General features: G+C 44.4%; 1 protein-coding gene across 1 annotated transcript in view; it reads left to right on the forward strand.

Moving 5' to 3' along the window:
- The first annotated feature begins 2193 nt into the window (after window positions 1–2193).
- ca14 (carbonic anhydrase 14) overlaps window positions 2194–24257 on the forward strand; it is a 29316-nt gene continuing 7252 nt past the window's right edge. The window contains 7 exon segments of the mRNA NM_001110051.1: window positions 2194–2400; window positions 6415–6435; window positions 10326–10505; window positions 14990–15132; window positions 20078–20173; window positions 20427–20493; window positions 20622–20779. Coding sequence (NP_001103521.1) covers window positions 2349–2400; window positions 6415–6435; window positions 10326–10505; window positions 14990–15132; window positions 20078–20173; window positions 20427–20493; window positions 20622–20779 — 717 coding nt within the window. The 5' untranslated portion in view covers window positions 2194–2348.

Below are 24257 nucleotides of genomic sequence, written 5' to 3' on the forward strand. Positions count from 1 at the left end.
ATCTCTCCCTACTATACCTGCTATCCCACAGCCACAGTCCCTTCCCAGAGGCTATTATCCCCCCACTGCTACTATAGGCACCATCTCTCCCTACTATACCTGCAATCCCACAGCCCCAGTCCCTTCCCAGAGGCTATTATCCCACTGCTACTATAGGCACCATCTCTCCCTACTATACCTGCTATCCCACAGCCCCAGTCCCTTCTCAAAGGTCTGTAGACTTTTACTTATCAAATTTCCTGGCAATCAGATGCTGCAAATAGATTTTCCTACTCAGTTGTGAAAGTGCCTGTACTGACTGGCATCCTACACAGAGAAGAGAACACCACTGTATAACTGAATGAGGGGATTCATACAGGCTTGTTAAAGGGCACAATGTGATATAGATGTTACAATAAAGGATTTATTAACACTAATTTTGTTTGCCTCTTAAAATGGGTATAAAGAATATAAAAGAGATGAAGCCAGATGGATCTGTAATAAAAGTATTGGAATTTCCTCCTCTTCCTTCATTTAGTAAATTCTGTCCCATGACCAGTAATATGATTGTATTTGGGCAGGGCTCTCTTCCCCTCTTGTATCGGTTACTGATTGCTTTATATGTTACTCTGTATGTCCAATGTATGGAACCCACTTATTGTACAGCGCTGCGGGATATGTTGGCGCTTTATAAATAAATGTTAATAATAATAATTATATATCTGATAACAGATCTCATAATGTTTTGGGCAGAGCTGGAACACAGAATATATTTGACAGATTTTATGGCAAAATTCTGTTAAGAAAAAGGTTGAAATCATCTAAAATGGTCAAAGTTGAAATTTACTGAAAACACAACATATTGGATAGAAAGAGATTCACATAAAGCTGGCCATACACGTTAAGATTTTCCTCTCCCTAATGACCAATTATAGTGCTATCTGACAAATCTGTCAAATTTTCGTTAGGTTAGTGGGCACCTAACGATCTCAAATCTAGAGAAAATTGGGTGGGTTTGAAAATTTTTGTCGTTCGACATTTGCCTACTGTCCAATTGTTTGCAGGACCAAGCAGGTAGTTTAAATAAACAATATCCCCTGAAATGGTTGTTTTTGTTGATGGACACTTTTAAACTATCGTTTTAGGATGAGCTTGGTCCTACGATAACTAAAAGATCTTTTAAAAATCTTAAGGGATGAGCTTGGTCCTACGATAACTAAAAGATCTTTTAAAAATCTTAAGGGCTTAAATTGCGCCGCCGCGTGTGCCATCCCACCGGTGACTTACATTGTCGCCGGTGGGATGGCAGGTGAAGGCAACTCGGGGAGATTAGTCGCCCGCGAACAGGGAGTTTTGTCGCGGGCGACTAATCTCCCCGTGTGCCAGAGCCCTAACATGTATGGCCAGCTTAAGGGTGAAGACACACAGCGCTACTAGTAGCAGCTACTTGTCACGGCTACTAAAATAGACAATGCTGATCATTTACTGATAATTGTCTCTACGTGTGTTTTAGCAGAGGCAATTCTCAGTAATGTCTATGGCAGGGGATTTTCTGGCGTTTAATAGTCTCAAAAAGTAGCTGCTACTAAGTAGCTCCATGTGTCTTCACCCTAAGGGCTCTGGCACACAGGGAGATTAGTCGCCCGTGACAAATCTCCCTGTTCGCGGGCGACTAATCTCCCCGAGTTGCCATTAGTTGCCATCCCACTGGCAAAAATGTAAGTCCCACAGTGGGATGGCACACGTGGCGGCGCGATTTTGGCAAATCGACGGAGATTAGTCGCCCGCGAACAGGGAGATTTGTCACGGGCGACTAATCTCCCCGTGTGCCAGAGCCCTAAATGAGAGAAAGAGGAGAAAGGGACACTATTTGGCCAAAATGGTTTTTTTTTTTGTAAATCTTAGAACTATTAGATGTCATAATGAAATGAAATGAGAAATAAGGAATGAAAAATAAACAGAGAAGGAAATGTGAAAGTGGGCCCCCTCCTTGTATGTGAATGGCTCCTTGTTGGGGGATTGATATGGAGATTGCGTGCAGTGTGTGCCTGGGAGGGGGGCACAAATCTCGGGCTGGAATACACAAATAGCACTGATAGTGATATTGCTGCTGCCTGTGACATTGCGGATTGGAAGCTGAGCGGCCAGTAGGAGGCCTACAGACCTATTTATAAGGCAGCGAGCAGTTGCAAGCTCATGAGCAGACTGCAGAGGCAGAGAGAGATCTGCTGGACCAAACTTGTGCAGAGAAGCTGGGAGCCCGGACACTGCACCGGCTATAGAGAGAGGGACACCCGGGACCTTCTCCCCTTTTGGCTACTGAATCAGCACAGGATATGTCTGTCCCCACTACCTGCCTGCTAGCCAGGATGCTGTGCCTTTCCCTTCTCATCCTCAGCATATCCCATGTCACGGTTAGAGGTGAGTGCGCCGGAATTTTTCCCAGAAACACAAAATCTGAAAGCAAATAGCAATGATTTTTATATCTGTTACACAGAATTCTTTTTCTGTCCCCGATTGGTATGGCAGTGCAGCTAAGTTATCTGCGCACTAACATTTGCAGGTGCTGCTATTGCTGTATTAACATTCAACTTCTAAATGACTGCAAGCTTCTAAGCTCAGGGATCTTTTTTGCATTTATTCAATTATTTTTTTCCACTATGGAAATTGTGTTATGGGAAATGCTAATATAATTACAATGTCAAATTTGTGCCCTATACTTTTTGGAAAGAAGTTAAATGTCTTTAGTCCCTTTTTACTCAAACTGTTTGCAATCATTTCTTGACTTTGTGTCCACACCACCAGCACGAACTGCCCCCTTAGCTCATAACAAGGTTACAGATATATAGAAACATTGGGGTAACAGTCACCCTGCTATAGTTCCAGGGGTACCCAGGGCACAAATAAGCACTCACCCCAAATCCCCCCCTAACTGGCCTTCAGGCTGGGCCCCCTTAGCCCATAACAAGGTTACAGATATATAGAAACATTGGGGTAACAGTCACCCTGCTATAGTTCCAGGGGTACCCAGGGCACAAATAAGCACTCACCCCAAATCCCCCCCTAACTGGCCTTCAGGCTGGGCCCCCTTAGCCCATAACAAGGTTACAGATATATAGAAACATTGGGGTAACAGTCACCCTGCTATAGTTCCAGGGGTACCCAGGGCACTTATAAGCACTCACCCCAAATCCCCCCCTAACTGGCCTTCAGGCTGGGCCCCCTTAGCCCATAACAAGGTTACAGATATATAGAAACATTGGGGTAACAGTCACCCTGCTATAGTTCCAGGGGTACCCAGGGCACTTATAAGCACTCACCCCAAATCCCCCCCTAACTGGCCTTCAGGCTGGGCCCCCTTAGCCCATAACAAGGTTACAGATATATAGAAACATTGGGGTAACAATCACCCTGCTATAGTTCCAGGGGTACCCAGGGCACAAATAAGCACTCACCCCAAATCTCCCCCTAACTGGCCTTCAGGCTGGGCCCCCTTAGCCCATAACAAGGTTACAGATATATAGAAACATTGGGGTAACAGTCACCCTGCTATAGTTCCAGGGGTACCCAGGGCACAATAAGCCCTCAACCCAAATCCCCCCTAACTGGCCTTCAGGCTGGGCCCCCTTAGCCCATAACAAGGTTACAGATATATAGAAACATTGGGGTAACAGTCACCCGCTATAGTTCCAGGGGTACAGAGGGCACAAATAAGCACTCACCCCAAATCCCCCCCTAACTGGCCTTCAGGCTGGGCCCCCTTAGCTCATAACAAGGTTACAGATATATAGAAACATTGGGGTAACAGTCACCCTGCCATAGTTCCAGGGGTACCCAGGGCACAAATAAGCACTCACCCCAAATCTTATGCTTAGATAATTCTTAGCTAATAATGTGTTCTGGCCCAGCATATTTGGACTACAGCATCAGCAGGAAAACACCTGAAATCTTAATGTGTATAATTGTCTTAAAGGTATTTATTTCATATTTTATTTTCTTTACATATGAGGTGAAATAAGGCCTCGACTGCCATAAAAAGTGGTAAAGCAATAACAACCAATAACAATGTGCTTAAGATGTACTGTTTACACTAGTGTGTGTAGTAGTAACCTATTACATAAGATTGTTTATTAAAATCTAACACCCACAACCAGCATCAAACTACCCCGAGAATGTTATTCTGACTATGCAGAATTTTCTTTACTAAATATAAGAAGGATTAATAAATCAACTTGGAATTTCTAGACAAGCTGAAAGAATTAAAGGGCCGGGAAAACGTTTCTTTTTAATCAAAGCGAAGGGTGCTCATTTGGCTGCGGATCCACGCTCTGCGCTCTGTTAAAGAAAAAGACCTTTTGTTTTGTGTGGGAAAATTCTGGGTTGGAAAGAAGCCTTTTTCTACTAAGTCGCAATCTAAATAAAAGGGACACAGAGAGAGAGAGGGGTTTATCTTTTTCTGGGTTATGCGGTTCCCTTCCAGATATAATTAGCCGAAAGTGATTTTCCAATGGAATAATTGGATAGGTAACAATTTGTGGAATTAGAGGTTGAGACTCAAGGGGGAAGGGGGTCAGAAAGAGAGGAATAGGAGGCTAGACATTGGCTTAACTAAAGTAACATTTTAGGCTGATGCCAGATGTGGCGTTTTTACACTGCGTATTTTCTCCGCCTAAAAACGCCGCACAAGCCACACAGCCCCTGACTATGGCGTTTTTCAGCCTAGTACTGGTGACGTAGCAAATCCCGTTTCCCATGGTGCTAATAGTGCGAAATAGTAAAAACGCTGCGTATTTCCGCAACGTCTGGCCGCTGCCTTTGTGTATACATAGGAATAGGTTGCTGTGCAAATAACGGCGTATTTCGGCAAACGCATGAAAAGTCCGTGGTAACGCGTTTTCTAGCGTATTTACGCATAGTGTGTTATTTCTACGGATGGCGATATTGTGCGTTTTTTAGCCACCGAGAGGATTAGAAAATACGCAGCGTAAAAACGCCACATCTGGCATTAGCCTTAGGGCCTCCTGTATTTTTATAAACATGTATTGGAGATGCTTATTGGTGGCTGGACCCCCCATAGGCCCAGACTGTCAATCTATGGATTCTGGGGCTGCAGTAAGATGCCATGTATTGGGCAGCTGGGTGCTGTGTGGGTCTCTGTGTACTTGAAATGCCAGGTCCTATTTTAAACCCCAGTCTAGACCTGGCCCCCCAGCAGTCCCAGGGTCTGCTTCTTTGATAATTACACCCCTGGGTGGGATGGATAATTCTCCTCCTATTTAATAAGAAATCTCACAAAGCAGCATTTGTCCGGAGAATCTCCCTAAATACGTTACCTGTTCTTTCTGCTGTGCAGCTTAATAGCTTAGTTACCCTTTGTCCCATCATTAGTACCAGTTAACCAGAGCCGAGCCACTTCTAAACACACGGGGGTCGATAGGTCAAGAATCACTTGTTTTTTTTCTTTCTACCCCACCATCAAAACAGAAATGCAAGTTTATCATTAATATAGTGGATACACTCAGGCTTTTTATTGCACTGGAAGGTAGCCCATGTTAATTTGTTTTTCCATGTCTGGATTAGTGAAAGGAAAGCCTAAATAAATACAGGAAGATGCACAGCCAAAAATTATCAGGCCAATCTGCATAAAATCAAAGCTTTGGTGCTCCGTTATTGCCAATAAGTACGGTTTGGTAACCCACAGCATTCCATTAGCTTTGTACAGGTGACTAGTGCATTTTACCTCCTAATTGGTTGCTATAGGTTATGTGTGACTAGCAACCCTTGTTCCGTAACAAAGCTCCCCTTTTCCTATTTAAATAGAAGCTTTCCCTTTTATATTGCTAAAAAATGTAACATTTTAAAGCCAGTTTATTAGACAGGTTTCATAAACTTGGGGCCATTTTGGTAGAAACAGGGTTAAAATAGTGAGGGGAAATATCCTGATGATGTGTAGTATGCAGCCGTAATGTGTACACATTTGGAAATGATCCAGAGGAATCAGACATATTGTTCTCTAGCTCCCCTTGTCACTTGACATCTGTTCTACATTTTCTGGTTTAGGGTGAAGACACACTGAACTACTAGTAGCAGCTACTTTTTCATGGCTACTAAACTCCAGAAAATCCCCTGCCATAGACAATACTGAGAATTGCCTCTGCTAAAACACACAGAGAGACAGTTATCAGTAAATGATCAGCATTGTCTACTTTAGTACTCATGACAAGTAGCTGCTACTAGTAACTCAGTGTGTCTTCATCCTGACACAGAAGAAGCCATTTTGTTTGATACAGTGCCACTTCCTGTCTAGGAAGCTTTAGCCTGATCTGAAAGAAAAAGGCGGGAAAGGAAAATGGCTGCCACTAATATTATATAGAAACTTTGTACAGATATTATCTCTAAGGCAATGATGTAATTTCTTATTTCTTTGTTTTTCAGGTTCAGAGTGGACCTACGCAGGTAATATTCTGATTATATTAATCATATGTATACTGTATAAACTGTATTTCAGAAGCTCACGGCATAGCCTAGAGTCATCGCTGCTCCTACATAACCCATTTTTCCCTTCACAAACCAGGAATTTAAAATTGAGCACCTTCTTTGAGGCCACTGGGAGCAACATCAGGGTGTAGTAAGCAACATATTACACGTGAACCACAGGTTGGAGATCACTGGTTTTAGAATAAACCAGGGCCTTTTTAAGCAATATGACTGCTCCCACTACAGGTATAGGATCCCTTATCCGGAAACCCGTTATCCAGAAAGTTCCGAATTACGGAAAGGCCATCTCCCATAGACTCCATTATAAGCAAATAATTCTAATTTTATGATTTCCTTTTTCTCTGTAATAATAAAACAGAACCTTGTACTTGATCCCAACTAAGATATAATTACCCCTTATTGGGGGCAGAACAGCCCTATTGGGTTTATTTAATGGTTAAATGATTCCCTTTTCTCTGTAATAATAAAACCGTACCTGTACTTGATCCCAACTAACATATAATTACCCCTTACTGGGGCAGAACAGCCCTATTGGGTTTATTTAATGGTTAAATGATTCCCTTTTCTCTGTAATAATAAAACAGTACCTGTACTTGATCCCAACTAAGATATAATTACCCCTTATTGGGGGCAGAACAGTCCTATTGGGTTTATTTCATGTTTAAATGATTCCCTTTTCTCTGCAATAATAAAACAGTACCTGTACTTGATCCCAACTAAGATATAATTACCCCTTATTGGGGACAGAACAGCCCTATTGGGTTTATTTAATGGTTAAATGATTCCCTTTTCTCTGTAATAATAAAACAGTACCTGTACTTGATCCCAACTAAGATATAATTACCCCTTATTGGGGGCAGAACAGCCCTATTGGGTTTATTTAATGGTTAAATGATTCTCTTTTCTCTGCAATAATAAAACAGTACCTGTACTTGATCCCAACTAAGATATAATTACCCCTTATTGGGGGCAGAACAGTCCTATTGTGTTTATTTCATGTTTAAATGATTCTCTTTTCTCTGCAATAATAAAACAGTACCTGTACTTGATCCCAACTAAGATATAATTACCCCTTATTGGGGGCAGAACAGCCCTATTGGGTTTATTTCATGTTTAAATGATTCCCTTTTCTCTGTAATAATAAAACAGTACCTGTACTTGATCCCAACTAAGATATAATTACCCCTTATTGGGGGCAGAACAGTCCTATTGGGTTTATTTCATGTTTAAATGATTCCCTTTTCTCTGCAATAATAAAACAGTACCTGTACTTGATCCCAACTAAGATATAATTACCCCTTATTGGGGGCAGAACAGTCCTATTGGGTTTATTTAATGGTTAAATGATTCCCTTTTCTCTGTAATAATAAAACAGTACCTGTACTTGATCCCAACTAAGATATAATTACCCCTTATTGGGGGCAATACAAGCCTATTGGGTTTATTCAATATTTAAATGATTTTTAGCAGACTTAAGAGATCCAAATACAGAAAGATCCCTTATCCGGAAAACCCCAGGTCCCGAGCATTCTGGATAACAGGTCCCATACCTGTAATAGGTGTTGATGCATTTTTTGCCAAAGAGTGGTAAACGTTGCACTTTATTGGCCTAGTGAGGATCACTTGAAACAGTAGTCAGTCAGGAGATTCCTGACTAAAGTTATTTTTATAAGCAGGGTGGTTTTATTGTTTAGAAATGTAGTTCTTTAGATCCGTTGGGCCTCCCTTGAGTGCTCGGTTGAGGGCATGACCCCATCACCCTCTGTAAACACAGAAAGCTATAGGCCCCACATCTCTCACTGCGATTCATCAATGTCATGGGTTCCCTTGGTATTTATTTGGGTTTCTAAGCAGGGGGAGGGTATGGGGTAATATAAATGGATCGTAGCATCGGGTCCAGCTGTATCATTACATCAGAACCTGCCTGTCTCTGAATGGGAAAAGGCTAGATGAGGCCATTCAGGCGGAGGGCCCCGCTTCTCACTGCTTTGTACTTTGGGGGATTGTTTTCCTGCAAGCAAATTAACACTGTGAAAGAAGGGACTCATTGAAATGCAAATGGTGTTTCGCCTTCCCACATTCCCAAAATTGTACTGCCCTGAGCTCTGCCTCGAGGAATGTTCTTTCCTGCAGGCACGTTTGTATATGAGAACCAAGCAGCCATTTGTAGAGGCCACCAGTCAAAGCATGACATCAAATCTCTTTGTGTAAATGGGAATCATAGAATATCACCAGGGAAGAATATCCTTAGGAAAATGTGTGTTTTAAAAATCACCCATACCAGCCAATCAGAAGGTAGTATATTCTGGTTCGCTTCTTGAAATCTTGGACATGCAAAATTTATTTTTCTGTATAAATATAAATATTTGTAGATATATTTGCTTTTATTAACATGAGCAATGGCCAGTTCTGTGCATATTTTTTTTTTACCAGAGACAGCCAAGAACCAGAGGGAAATAGCGGCTGTAACCATGCCAGCTATGGGGCATGAACCTGCAGTCACACTGGAAGTGTCAGTGATTTTAGACATAAGGGCCACTGTATTGGCTGACCTTTAAATACTCCTGCCAAAGGCATAAATAGGCAGCTACGGCATTCTCACCTGTTCCTGCTGTGACTTTTTGGGATATATATATTTAAAGACTGTACAAAGAAAACACGCTGTCCATGTTAAAGGCAAAAAATATCACCCAAATTGAACTTATGTCATGTTTCGTTAGAGATTAAGATGGGACATAAATGTACCGTGTTTCCCCGAAAATAAGACCTACCCAAAAAATAAGCCCTAGCAGGATTTCTATGCATTTGTTAAATATAAGCCCTACCCCATAATAAGACCTAGTGATGGGCGTGGCTATGCAGCGTATCTGCTTAGCCACGCTATGCATTTCGGCACGAAACGGTAAGGAAGACTAGAATACCTTTTATCTGCCACAGCTCCTTTCTCCTAGCGTGGGTGGTAACTGCATCACTCCTTTCTCCTAGCCGTTCTACATGGACTGGTGGTAACCGCATCACTCCTTTCTCCTAGCCGTTCTACATGGACTGGTGGTAACCGCATCACTCCTTTCTCCTAGCCGTTCTACATGGACTGGGGGTAACCGCATCACTCCTTTCTCCTAGCCGTTCTACATGCACTGGGGGTAACTGCATCACTCCTTTCTCCTAGCCGTTCTACATGCACTGGGGGTAACCGCATCACTCCTTTCTCCTAGCCGTTCTACATGCGCGGGTGGTAACCGCATCACTCCTTTCTCCCACCAATAAATAGTTCTAAAGGAAATGGAGTTGCAAGAAATCCAGGATGGAATTCTGGGTCTGGAGAGTTATGTTCCAGAAGAAGATGACTTAACTGTATTTGAATAAATATAGATTGTTGTATTATACTTAATAAAAATAAGACATCCCCTGAAAATATGCCCTAGTGTGTCTGCTTGAGAAAAAATAAATATAAGACAGTGTCTTATTTTCGGGGAAACACGGTACTTTTGAAAACATATCCTAATGACTAGAAGGAGATAGAATGAAATAAAAAAATATGAAAGGAGGCCATTTTGTGTGATACTGAGCTAAAATCACATGACTCAATGAAAGCAGATAGGCCCATGTGTACCAGGAAGTATGTAAGCGGAAAAGCAGCTATAACAAATTCAGCATTTTTTTAGGCAAAACAAATAATTTTTTATTTCAATGATAGCATCCCCTTAACCCCTTCCCTGCTGCTCATACTACAACATGCAGCACTGTTCAAAGAGGAAATCCGAAATGTAATCCTTAACAGCACTGAAGGCTTTTACCATCTACATTGTGGAACATGTTGGGATGCTAATAATAATGTTTGGTCACAGGTCACCATGGACAGGAGAACTGGCCAGTCACGTACCCTGACTGTGGAGGGACTGCCCAATCACCAATCAATATCCAGACTAGCAATATATCTTATGACGAGTCCTTGCCACCCATAGAACCAGAAGGATACAACACTCCTGGGAACCAGCCTTTTACTCTGACCAACAACGGCCATTCAGGTAGGAATACCCAGCATGCAGTTCACCAGCATGTTGACATGACATTTTCCATTAATTGATCTTTGTTTAACTATATCTCAGAACAACGTTTTATTGATAGGCACTATCATTTATTGATAGGCTACTGTAGATACAGGAAATTCAACCCTTCTGGACAACCTATTGACCACTTTGTCAAGGGTATTTCCATTTGAAACAATGATTAAACGGAAGGGCTAACCTTGATAGACATGTGGTTTTTTTTCACCCCAAGTAACAATGTCCCTGTGTTGGATTTGGGTGCAGAAGGTGATGAGGCCCCATTTCCTTTCATTGTCTCTAGAGTTCGTAGGCTCCTCTTTTGTTTATTGGGCAATAAAGTGAATGTGTTCTGCCAGAGCTTGTGTGTGTCCTGAATAAAGGGACTACAATGCGTTTATTGGCCCCATGGAAACTAATGGAAACACAATGGGGCTCGTTTACATTCAGCAGGTGTAAAATGGTGGCCAAATACATCACATTTATAAAGGTGTTGGTACCTCTATTCCTCACACCTGTCTTTTTGCAGATTTGCTTTATTGCATATGGTGCTCTGCAGGAAGTAACACTGGGGCACCAGTGGCATAACAATCGAAGGAAGCTTACCCCACACAACCCAGGACCGCAGGGTTTGTTTCCTCCATTGCTGCATATAAATCTCTGCTCCATGTTGGCTCTCGGGTAGGAGAGCGGGCTGGGATTTATCGGTGAGTGGGCCCGGGGATAAGTCAGGGCTGGGTGTACTCTGTGCCGGGCATCACTGAAGGTTTGTTTTTTGCAGGGGGGCCACTGTGGGGCACTTCTACAATGTATTCCTACCATGGAAATTGCAACTGCCCTCCCAAAAAAGGAAAATACACTAGGGCTGATGGACTAACATCAATGCTAAATTTTACCAGTGAAGTAAAGGTCCCCATACACAGGCCGATTCTAGCTGCCGATATTGGTCCCTTAGACCGATTCGGCAGCTAATCGGGCCGTGTATGGGCACTACCGACGGGCCTGCCCGACCGATATCTGGCCTGAAATCGGGCAGATATCAATCCGGCGGGTTAAAAAATCTAGTCGGATCGGGGACCGCATTGACTCGTTGATGCGGTCCCCGGACCGACTTTGCCTATACCCGTCATTATAATTCGATCGTTTGGCCCCAGGGCCAAATTATCAAATTAGCCTAGATTCTCTCGATATTGCCCACCCGTAGGTGGGCGATATCGGGAGAAGATCCGCTCGCTTGGCGACATCCCCAAGTGAGCGGATCTGAAGGTGTATGGGCACCTTAAGCTGCAGCAACCAATCAGATCTCTTCTTTTCATTTTATAACTTTCTAGAAGGATAAACAGAGCTGGGATTTCTGACCCATACCCCCCCACCCACTGTCTGCTTGCTACCTCAATGGGGCCCTGTACTTACAACCTTCCCTATGAAAAAAAGCAGGTTACTGTACAGCGCTGCGTACATAAGTAGCGCTTTATAAATAAAGATATAAATACATACATACAGGTTATATGGCTTTCCACTGAATGCCACGTGAAAACACCTATAATGATCATTCTGTGTAATCATCAGCCTGTGCAGGAGTGCCTGTACAAACCACAACTGCCTGCACCTTGTAGCCTTTCTTTTCCTTTTTACAGAATTGTTTAAAGGGGAAGTTTACCTTTACATTAACTTTAAAACTTTAAATATGTGCCCTTTACACCTTTGTTTTATCTATCTATCTATCTATCTATCTATCATCTATATATATATATATATATATATATATATATATATATATATATATATATATATATATATTGTATAGGGATTTGACATTTTTGTAACATTTATATTTTGTCTGTTCCCTGCTTATAACTGCATGAAAAGCATTTTAGATGAGGAGACCCTTTCCAAACTTGTATGTGTTTTAAATGGCTACTAAACCCCACTACTCAACCAAACTTTACTCAGCTGTTGCTGGACTACAAATCCCAGAATAATGTAACATATAATGAAGGCAAATGCGTTCTGGGTGCCGTAGTTCAGCAACATCAGGTTTGTATTCTTAAAGCAATATTGCACAAAAGAACTTTTCCTAAACTTTCCCCAAAGCTCCAGGGCCAGCTGTTGCATTAAAATGCAAAAATTCCTCCAATAAGAATCCCTGCTGATCTGTGTAAATCTGGCTCCCTGTTCTCTGTTCCTGCAATTGGAGTTGGGAGCATTAAACACAGTTTCCCAGCACTGAACAAATCTTTCCTTATCCCCATGTCTGATTCCTGTGTTATATAATAAAAGAAAAAATGACATAATTATCTCTATATGTAAGATAACAGCAAGATACCAGACATAGTGCTGGGAATCAGTGTTCTCATTGGTCTCTTCTCTTGCACTTATAATGAGGTTTTTAGTCAGTAGAATCTCATTGGTGCATCTATAATTATGATTTTTGACAACTTCTATAGCAAAACTAGGGGGCACCCAAATAAAAGCCAAGGGATCAAATATTGCCTATACTTTTATCACTTCCTGCTCTAAAGTGAGGTTTTTGCTCAGGAAGTCAGAAAGTCCTAAAGAAATGGCTTCCCCCACAGAGATACGTTTAATATGTGATTTATTTATTCTGTACAGCTTTTCTGTTTGGGTGACAGACCTGTGGAATCTGCTGACTTGGGCAGTAGTAGAAACTATGCGCGTGTATGTTTATGGGGGGGGAAATTACAATGTGATTAGTACGCCCTGAGTTCCAGGAACTTTTAGGTACGTCCCTGCATCAGCAGACTATATGGCTGGAGGGGTCACCATAGAGTTATCAGAAAAATGTGGGTGGATACAGTAAAAGAGTGAAATGCTGGTCCTTCATGACTCTGGCAGGCAAGGAAGAGGATGACGATGATTTGTTGGCCGAAGGCCACAGAGAGGCTGTTACAAAAGAGCTGGTTCTATGGAAACAATGGTCACTGAGGGAACACAAATGGGAAGCTCGATGTTGAAAGGACAAGGGGGTGCAATATACAAAAGAGGGGGGATGTGTAATGCTGCCACACTGTTAACCCCGGGCATCATGGGTAAAGCCCACCCTACAGATAAGTGGCTACAATAAAAACATGTGAATCTACGTTTTCTTTTCTAATCGATTGGCTCAACATAAAAAGAGAAGCGATTGAGGCAGAAAGTTCCCAAATGGATCAGAGAGGCCTAAGGGGAGGGGGTAGTGATTGCAGTCTGTGCTACCCCCATCACAGGATTCCACATGCCAAAGCTTTATATCAACATGCCACTGGGAAATGTATTTAACTGTACATATTGTTTGCCTACAAAAAAATCATCTCAAAATGGTCAATGGGCTATTGGTACGTTGCCTTAAGGGGGTTGTTCACCTTTGAGTTAACTTTTAGTATGATGTAGAGAATGATATTCTGAGAAAATTTGCAATTGGTCTTCATTTTTTATTATTTGTGGTTTTCTAATTGTTTTACTCTCCAAGTTGGAATTTTAGCGGTTGTCTGGTTGCTATGGTCAAAATTACCTTAGCAACTAGGGACTTGCTAGGGTAGAGTTGCAATAAGAGACTGGAATATGAATAGGAGAAGGACTGAACAGAAAGATAAGTAACAAAAAGTAACGATGATAATAAAAATGTAGCCTCACAGAGCAATCGTTTTTGGGGTCAGTGACCCCCATTTGAAAGCTGGAAAGAGTCTGAAGAAGAAGGCAAATAATTCAAAAACTGTACAAAATAAATAATAAAGACCAATTGAAAAATTGCTTAGAATTGGCCATTCTACAACATACTAAAAGTTAATCTAAATAAACAATTTTCATAAAAATAAACTTTTTAGTAGTATGTGCCATTGGGTAATCCTAAATAGAAAACTGCCATTTTAAGTACTAAGGGCCGCCCCCTGGGATCATAGGATTCACAGTGCACACAAACAAGCCAAGGCACACATACATGCTAGGCCCCATCAGCCAATGAATGGGCAGAGTTCCGCCTTTTGCTCCCACACTACTTCCTGTTACAGTTAGAGCTGCATCACTTCCTGTCAGCTGATCTCTGAGGGAGCACACAGCCCATCACTAAATGGCGGCTCAAGGGAAAGGATGTAAAAGGGCAATATTTACTGATATATATATTCCAGTTTGGCGAGATTCTTTTATAGGTCACTTAATATAATATAAACTGTCTGTTGGTTACGTATTCATTCTGGGGGGATAGTTTCCCTTTAACTGATTTACCAGAGAGTGTGAGAGATCAGAAAGCTAAGCTGGTGCAGAGCAAACTAAACCACTGACCTAGAAATAATATACTTTTTTTTTATATGAAATCCTCTAGTGTGTGACAGAAAATAAAACATTACTATTGATGGTAAGACATATTAATTGGGACTATAACAGGGGTCTATGTGAGCAAATCATGGGATCACGGTTGCAGAATTTCATGCTCAGAACAAGCTAATTCTTTTATTGTGGATTCTTTCCAGTTGAACTCTCTCTGCCCTCCTCCATGACACTCCGGGGGCTCCCTAACACATTCAAGGCTGCTCAGCTCCATCTGCACTGGGGCAGCCCTGCTAAGCAGGCAGGGTCCGAGCATCGGCTGGACGGGGAGGAGTTCCCTGCAGAGGTGAGTCCTTTCCTGACGCCATTGCTGCACTGGGGATTGGCATTAGAAAGTCATAGCTCCACCCTATAGAAAGTCAGAGGTCCACCATATAGAAAGTCAGAGCTCCACCCTATAGAAAGTCAGAGCTCCACCCTATAGAAAGTCAGAGCTCCACCTTATAGAAAGTCATAGCTCCACCCTATAGAAAGTCATAGCTTCACCCTATAGAAAGTCAGAGCTCCACCCTATAGAAAGTCAGAGCTCCACCCTATAGAAAGTCAGAGCTCCACCCTATAGAAAGTCAGAGCTCCACCCTATAGAAAGTCAGAGCTCCACCCTATAGAAAGTCAGAGCTCCACCATATAGAAAGTCAGAGCTCCACCCTATATAAAGTCATAGCTCCACCCTATAGAAAGTCATAGCTCCACACAATAGAAAGTCATAGCTCCACCCTATAGAAAGTCATAGCTCCACCCTATAGAAAGTCATAGCTCCACCCTATAGAAAGTCAGAGCTCCACCCTATAGAAAGTCAGAACTTCACCCTATAGAAAGTCATAGTTCCACCCTATATCTTCGGTATGTGGTATGATATTACTGGCAGGGTACCACCAACAAGTGCCAGGGCTAGAACTAGGGGCAGGGAGGAGAGACTAGTGCCTAGGGTGCAGTTGTGTGTGAGTTGCCATTCTGGCATGCTGACTGACAGAGGGGAGGGAATGGGCTGGGGTGACATTGGGCCAAGTTGTTTTTGCCTTGGGCACTAGTGAGGTGTGGGCTGCCCGCGGTGCTGCTGTACCTCTAAGTACTCCAGTGGCTTACCACCATTGGCTTAACTATATAGGCACCTACCTGCCTTCCCTCTCTGGTTATGTTGGAGATGGGCAGGTTGGGTGCAGGTATATAATGCCAATGCACTGGGTTGTGTAGGGTTCAGGTTGGGATTGGGTGGATTTGGCTTTTGTTGGCCTGCACATCACTATTGGCTGCCTATACTACTTACAAGGTTACCACCATTTACAAATGGACTTATGGGCTAGAGAGTGTGGGGAGGCCCGAGACATAGGGGGCAGGTACATTGCTGGTAAATTTGTAAGACCAGCCTGGCCTTGGCTGATGTTTTACCTGCTAGGCCTAGAGGCACCTCTGACTACTTGGCCAACTACTAAGTGCAAGGGTTTCAAAGAGGAACCTTTAGCAACAGATTGGCCACATTACGGGTCCGTAGGAAATCAGCCAGCACGTTGGTGCATGTTGGTGGGCAATGTTACAGTTAAGCTTCCGTGCCAGTGCCTGTGCCAAGTTCATGTTAGAGTTAAGCTCCCGTGCCAGGGCCTGTGCCAAGTTCATGTTAGAGTCAAGCTCCCGTGCCAGGGCCTGTGCCAAGTTCATGTTGCAGTTAAGCTCCCATGCCAGGGCCTGTGCCAAGTTCATGTAACAGTTAAGTTCCCATGCCAGGGCCTGTGCCAAGTTCATGTAACAGTTAAGTTCCCATGCCAGGGCCTGTGAAAAGTTCATGTAACAGTTACGCTCCCATGCCAGGGCCTGTGCCAAGTTCATGTTACAGTTAAGCTCCCGTGCCAGGGCCTGTGCCAAGTTCAAGTTACAGTTAAGCTCCCATGCCAGGGCCTGTGCCAAGTTCACGTGACAGTTAAGCTCCCGTGCCAGGGCCTGTGCCAAGTTCACATGACAGTTAAGCTCCCGTGCCAGGACCTGTGCCAAGTTCATGTTACAGTTAAGCTCCCGTGCCAGGGCCTGTGCCAAATTCAAGTTACAGTTAAGCTCCCGTGCCAGGGCCTGTGCCAAATTCAAGTTACAGTTAAGCTCCCGTGCCAGGGCCTGTGCCAAGTTCACGTGACAGTTAAGCTCCCGTGCCAGGGCCTGTGCCAAGTTCACGTGACAGTTAAGCTCCCGTGCCAGGGCCTGTGCCAAGTTCACGTGACAGTTAAGCTCCCGTGCCAGGGCCTGTGCCAAGTTCACGTGACAGTTAAGCTCCCGTGCCAGGGCCTGTGCCATGCTCATTTGATATAATGGGAGTGAGCTAAGAATTACACGAGAGCAAAACCAACTGTGGGCCAGATTTATTTGCCTGGATCATGCAGGGAGACTCCCGCTGGCCGGTAGGGATTTGTTCCAGGCCACAGGCTGTGCCCCTTACAGAACAAAGGGCTCATTAATAGCTGAACCAGCCGAGTCAGCGAAATTCTCTCCATAGTCCCATGTGCAACCCAAATAACGGGATTATCCTGCTGCTGCTGCTGCTGCGCTCTTACACGTCTGCTCATAATCTGACCGGGGCCGTGATGTAATAGCGTTTGGATTTACTTATTACTATTATGTAATGATTCTGCCTTCAGCAACAGCCATTAGGCCACTAGATTGTCAGCTCTTCTGGACAGCACCTCAACTGTACAAGGACTTGTATAACAGCTTTGAGCTGTGAGTCTGTATTAGTGGCATAGCTGATATAGCAGAGTCCAATTATGGGCTGCTGTAGGACTGCAACTCCCAGCATCCCCTCCCAGCCTTGGAGGTGTACATCACTATGGCATATTGGGCAAAGGCTGAAAGCAAGATATACCTGATTAAATTATAATCACAAGAACAGTAACTTTAAAGTAAAATAACAGCTGCTGTGGCCCCAGGCCCCATTAAAACACAGGAAAGTGATGCATTTCAGTGCAAAAACAGGTACAAAGCCCCGAATGCTAAACAAGGGCAAGTGCAACACACTCAAGAAACTGCATCTAGGGAGAGTTAATTGCTGCAGAGACTACTTAACCCTTGCAACCAATCAGACATCTGCTTTCATTATACTAACTGCACTAGGCCAATGAAAGCTACCTGATGATTGGTTGGTTGCTATGGCTTACTGGACCTGGACAACATGTGATTATATAACCTACCTCAGCATGTGATATTCAGGACCCTTATTCAAGGGATGCACTCAATTTTGGGTATAAAATCCAAATAAATAAGGTTGAGGAGACTGCCTCATACAGGTAAAATCAAACAAAAGGAATTCTGGGAATGAATTCCAAACTCTATTTACATGGGTTTATCCTATAAGCCTGAAACTGAGAGAGCTTCTATACATTCCATTGCCCTTATCTTGTATATGTTTCCCCTTGGGAGCCCACCTTATAACTGTATTGCATACCTCATACCTACTGTACATATTTATGGTGCTAGGCATCCCCGTCACCTCATATATACACTCCCTGCATACTTTCCCTTATCTGGGTTGCAATCCTGTGGGGCCCCGCACGCACTATTTAACCTATAGCAGAACAGATGTGGGATAATGCATTAGGGTATGGGTGTATCTGCTTTTCTTCCCTGACAGTAAAACTGCCATCTGGAGGGGGGGGTTGTTTGAAGTTCAAAGTCCAAATGTCAAATCTTAGGAGGAGCATTTAAGGGCCAACTATACGTTCAAGTTTGTATGTTTATTGAGCTCCAAATGTATAACAATTTTCCTTTTTTCCCCGTGGAGGTCTTGGTGGCCTGTACAGAGAGAAACCATAAAACTATGCCCACATAGGTATTCCTCTGTACTAAGCATAACGCAGTAGGAACAAGTTTCAGGCAGGGCCTCCAATAGCCCACCAGAGGATCCAACATTGAGGACCAACTTCCACAACAATTACATGTACACAGGGGCTAGGGCTGAAGAACACTGTCCTTAGCTGGGGCCCTCTATGGCTGGGGACCACCGGGAGATCCTGCCCTTATCCTGCCCTTTGTACTGGGGTATTATACATGGAATTGGCACTGTATTTATCCCGCTGTGGGTTCTGGGGTATTATACATGGAATTGGCACTGTATTTATCCTGCTGTGTGTTCTGGGGTATTATACATGGAATTGGCACTGTATTTATCCTGCTGTGTGTTCTGGGGTATTATACATGGAATTGGCACTGTATTTATCCTGCTGTGTGTTCTGGGGTATTATACATGGAATTGGCGCCGTATTTATCCTGCTGTGTGTTCTGGGGTATTATACATGGAACTGGCACTGTATTTATCCTGCTGTGTGTTCTGGGGTATTATACATGGAATTGGCACTGTATTTATCCTGCTGTGGGTTCTGGGGTATTATACATGGAATTGGCACTGTATTTATCCCGCTGTGGGTTCTGGGGTATTATACATGGAATTGGCACTGTATTTATCCTGCTGTGGGTTCTGGGGTATTATACATGGAATTGGCACTGTATTTATCCTGCTGTGGGTTCTGGGGTATTATACATGGAATTGGCACTGTATTTATCCTGCCGTGTGTTCTGGGGTATTATACATGGAATTGGCACTGTATTTATCCTGCTGTGGGTTCTGGGGTATTATACATGGAATTGGCACTGCATTTATCCTGCTGTGGGTTCTGGGGTATTATACATGGAATTGGCACTGTATTTATCCCGCTGTGGGTTCTGGGGTATTATACATGGAATTGGCACTGTATTTATCCCGCTGTGGGTTCTGGGGTATTATACATGGAATTGGCACTGTATTTATCCTGCTGTGTGTTCTGGGGTATTATACATGGAATTGGCACTGTATTTATCCTGCTGTGGGTTCTGGGGTATTATACATGGAATTGGCACTGTATTTATCCTGCTGTGGGTTCTGGGGTATTATACATGGAATTGGCACTGTATTTATCCTGCTGTGGGTTCTGGGGTATTATACATGGAATTGGCACTGTATTTATCCTGCTGTGTGTTCTGGGGTATTATACATGGAATTGGCACTGTATTTATCCTACTGTGGGTTCTGGGGTATTATACATGGAATTGGCACTGTATTTATCCCGCTGTGGGTTCTGGGGTATTATACATGGAATTGGCACTGTATTTATCCTACTGTGGGTTCTGGGGTATTATACATGGAACTGGCTCTAGGATACTATAAAAGAATCAGAGATGACAATATATTTAATTATCATAATATCTTTCAATTTCAGCTGCATATCGTTCATTACAATTCTGACAAGTACGCAGATATCAGTGAAGCCAAGAACAAGCCGGACGGACTGGCGGTGCTGGGAGTCTTTTTTGAGGTGAGAGGCAGAACTCGTTCTTCTAATTTGCTGTAGGTTTTGCTTAGAACTCTAACAAGGCCCCTTAATGTACATATTGATAGTAGGGTTCTGCTGCTGAGGGGGCTTTTATGTCAATGCAGATGGGAATATATTAATACTGGGGAATGCAATGGCCCCAAGCACTCTGGACACTCTCTGCAGAAGAAGAAGACTATATATATATATATATATTGGTATAAGTTTGGGTACTTATGTGATCTATGTCTTTTAGATAGGAGCGACGGATAATCCAGCCTATGCCAATATACTGCACCATCTGGATAATATCAGATATAAAGGTGAGAACTTACATACAGAATATGAGCTAGTTACAGTAACAGCAGTGTAGTTAAGAGAGTACTGGGGGTGAGATTGTACCAACTATGTACTGATTATATGTTTGGGGGGGGGTCATCTTTTGTCACAGATCAGACTGTATCTGTTCCGTCATTTAACGTGCGCCATCTGCTCCCTGAGAATCTAGAAGAGTATTTTCGGTACCAGGGGTCTCTGACCACCCCTCCATGCTTCCAGAGTGTGCTGTGGACCGTCTTCTACCACCCAGTGGAAATTTCCAGATCTCAGGTCTGTGGAAAGGTCTTGATACCAAATAAAACACGTGGGGGGGGGGGGGGGGGGCTATAATATCTTCATTTTCGCAAACTGAGAATGGATTTTTAGCCATAGGGATAAAGAGGGGGGAAAAAATGGCCGTATTAGAGGCGGGACTACAGGGGATGCACGGGATATATCTGAGCCTGGGGAGTCCAAAGGGCCTATGTGTACAAACTATTCATTTTTTCCTTTTAGAAATGTATTATAAAGTGGTTGTTGGACAAAATACACAGAGGGTATTAGGGGGTACTGTGCCTGGCATTACGAATCATAAAAATCATAAAAAACATACGTCCATCCATAATGCCTATATATAACCTGCCTAACTGCTAGCTGATTTAGAGCAGGGGTGGGCAAACTTTTTGGCTCAGGGGCCACATTGACTTACCGCCGAGCCGGGCCAGCATCACAAATCACGGGGCCTCTCAGCTCCCCACCCCAGCATCCTCAGCTCCCCCCCCCAGCATCCTCCAGCTCCCCCCCCCAGCATCCTCCAGCTCTCTCCCAACATGCTCCAGCTCCACCCCCAGCATCCTCCAGCTCCACCCCCAGCATCCTTCAGTTCCCTTCAGCTCCACCTCCATCCCAGCGTCCTTCCCAGCATCCTTCCACCAGCATCCTCCATCTCTCTCTCTCCCCCCTGCCCACCAGCTACCCGTGGCTCGCTCCCTCCTCTGGCTGCTTCTGTCCCCCGCTGCATCCTTTTATATGCTTGCGCCCCATGCAGGGGGGGGCACGAGTTGGCGGGTCGGATTGAAAAGGCCAGCCAGATGTGGCCCGCGGGCCATAGTTTGCCCCTTTCCCCCGATTCCACCCCTGATTTAGAGGAAGGCAAAAAACCCCATCTTAAGCCTCTAATTTGTCTCAGAGGGGAAAACAATTCCTTCCTGACTCCAAGATGGCAATCGGCCCAGTCCCTGGATCAACTTGTACTGAGAGCTATCTCCCATAACCCTGTATTCCCTCACTTGTACTGAGAGCTATCTCCCCTACCCCTGTATTCCCTCACTTGTACTGAGAGCTATCCCCCCTACCCCTGTATTCCCTCACTTGTACTGAGAGCTATCTCCCCTACCCCTGTATTCCCTCACTTGTACTGAGAGCTATCTCCCCTACCCCTGTATTCCCTCACTTGTACTGAGAGCTATCCCCCCTACCCCTGTATTCCCTCACTTGTACTGAGAGCTATCTCCCCTACCCCTGTATTCCCTCACTTGTACTGAGAGCTATCCCCCCTACCCCTGTATTCCCTCACTTGTACTGAGAGCTATCTCCCCTACCCCTGTATTCCCTCACTTGTACTGAGAGCTATCTCCCCTACCCCTGTATTCCCTCACTTGTACTGAGAGCTATCTCCCCTACCCCTGTATTCCCTCACTTGTACTGAGAGCTATCCCCCCTACCCCTGTATTCCCTCACTTGTACTGAGAGCTATCTCCCCTACCCCTGTATTCCCTCACTTGTACTGAGAGCTATCTCCCCTACCCCTGTATTCCCTCACTTGTACTGAGAGCTATCCCCCCTACCCCTGTATTCCCTCACTTGTACTGAGAGCTATCCCCCCTACCCCTGTATTCCCTCACTTGTACTGAGAGCTATCTCCCCTACCCCTGTATTCCCTCACTTGTACTGAGAGCTATCTCCCCTACCCCTGTATTCCCTCACTTGTACTGAGAGCTATCTCCCCTACCCCTGTATTCCCTCACTTGTACTGAGAGCTATCCCCCCTACCCCTGTATTCCCTCACTTGTACTGAGAGCTATCTCCCCTACCCCTGTATTCCCTCACTTGTACTGAGAGCTATCTCCCCTACCCCTGTATTCCCTCACTTGTACTGAGAGCTATCTCCCCTACCCCTGTATTCCCTCACTTGTACTGAGAGCTATCTCCCCTACCCCTGTATTCCCTCACTTGTACTGAGAGCTATCTCCCCTACCCCTGTATTCCCTCACTTGTACTGAGAGCTATCTCCCCTACCCCTGTATTCCCTCACTTGTACTGAGAGCTATCCCCCCTACCCTTGTATTCCCTCACTTGTACTGAGAGCTATCTCCCCTACCCCTGTATTCCCTCACTTGTACTGAGAGCTATCCCCCCTACCCCTGTATTCCCTCACTTGTACTGAGAGCTATCCCCCCTACCCCTGTATTCCCTCACTTGTACTGAGAGCTATCTCCCCTACCCCTGTATTCCCTCACTTGTACTGAGAGCTATCCCCCCTACCCTTGTATTCCCTCACTTGTACTGAGAGCTATCTCCCCTACCCCTGTATTCCCTCACTTGTACTGAGAGCTATCTCCCATACCCCTGTATTCCCTCACTTGTACTGAGAGCTATCTCCCCTACCCCTGTATTCCCTCACTTGTACTGAGAGCTATCCCCCCTACCCTTGTATTCCCTCACTTGTACTGAGAGCTATCTCCCCTACCCCTGTATTCCCTCACTTGTACTGAGAGCTATCCCCCCTACCCCTGTATTCCCTCACTTGTACTGAGAGCTATCTCCCCTACCCCTGTATTCCCTCACTTGTACTGAGAGCTATCTCCCCTACCCCTGTATTCCCTCACTTGTACTGAGAGCTATCTCCCATAACCTTGTATTCTCTCACTTGTACTGAGAGCTATCCCCCCTACCCCTGTATTCCCTCACTTGTACTGAGAGCTATCCCCCATACCCCTGTATTCCCTCACTTGTACTGAGAGCTATCTCCCCTACCCCTGTATTCCCTCACTTGTACTGAGAGCTATCTCCCATAACCCTGTATTCTCTCACTTGTACTGAGAGCTATCCCCCCTACCCCTGTATTCCCTCACTTGTGCTGAGAGCTATCCCCCCTACCCCTGTATTCCCTCACTTGTACTGAGAGCTATCCCCCATACCCCTGTATTCCCTCACTTGTACTGAGAGCTATCCCCCATACCCCTGTATTCCCTCACTTGTACTGAGAGCTATCTCCCATACCCCTGTATTCCCTCACTTGTACTGAGAGCTATCCCCCCTACCCCTGTATTCCCTCACTTGTACTGAGAGCTATCTCCCCTACCCCTGTATTCCCTCACTTGTACTGAGAGCTATCTCCCCTACCCCTGTATTCCCTCACTTGTACTGAGAGCTATCCCCCCTACCCCTGTATTCCCTCACTTGTACTGAGAGCTATCTCCCATAACCCTGTATTCCCTCACTTGTACTGAGAGCTATCTCCCCTACCCCTGTATTCCCTCACTTGTACTGAGAGCTATCTCCCATACCCCTGTATTCCCTCACTTGTACTGAGAGCTATCTCCCCTACCCCTGTATTCCCTCACTTGCACTGAGAGCTATCTCCCCTACCCCTGTATTCCCTCACTTGTACTGAGAGCTATCTCCCATACCCCTGTATTCCCTCACTTGTACTGAGAGCTATCTCTCATACCCCTGTATTCCCTCACTTGTACTGAGAGCTATCTCC

This window comes from Xenopus tropicalis, chromosome 8, assembly GCF_000004195.4.
Source record: "Xenopus tropicalis strain Nigerian chromosome 8, UCB_Xtro_10.0, whole genome shotgun sequence".
In the NCBI taxonomy this organism is placed as follows: Eukaryota; Metazoa; Chordata; class Amphibia; order Anura; family Pipidae; genus Xenopus; species Xenopus tropicalis.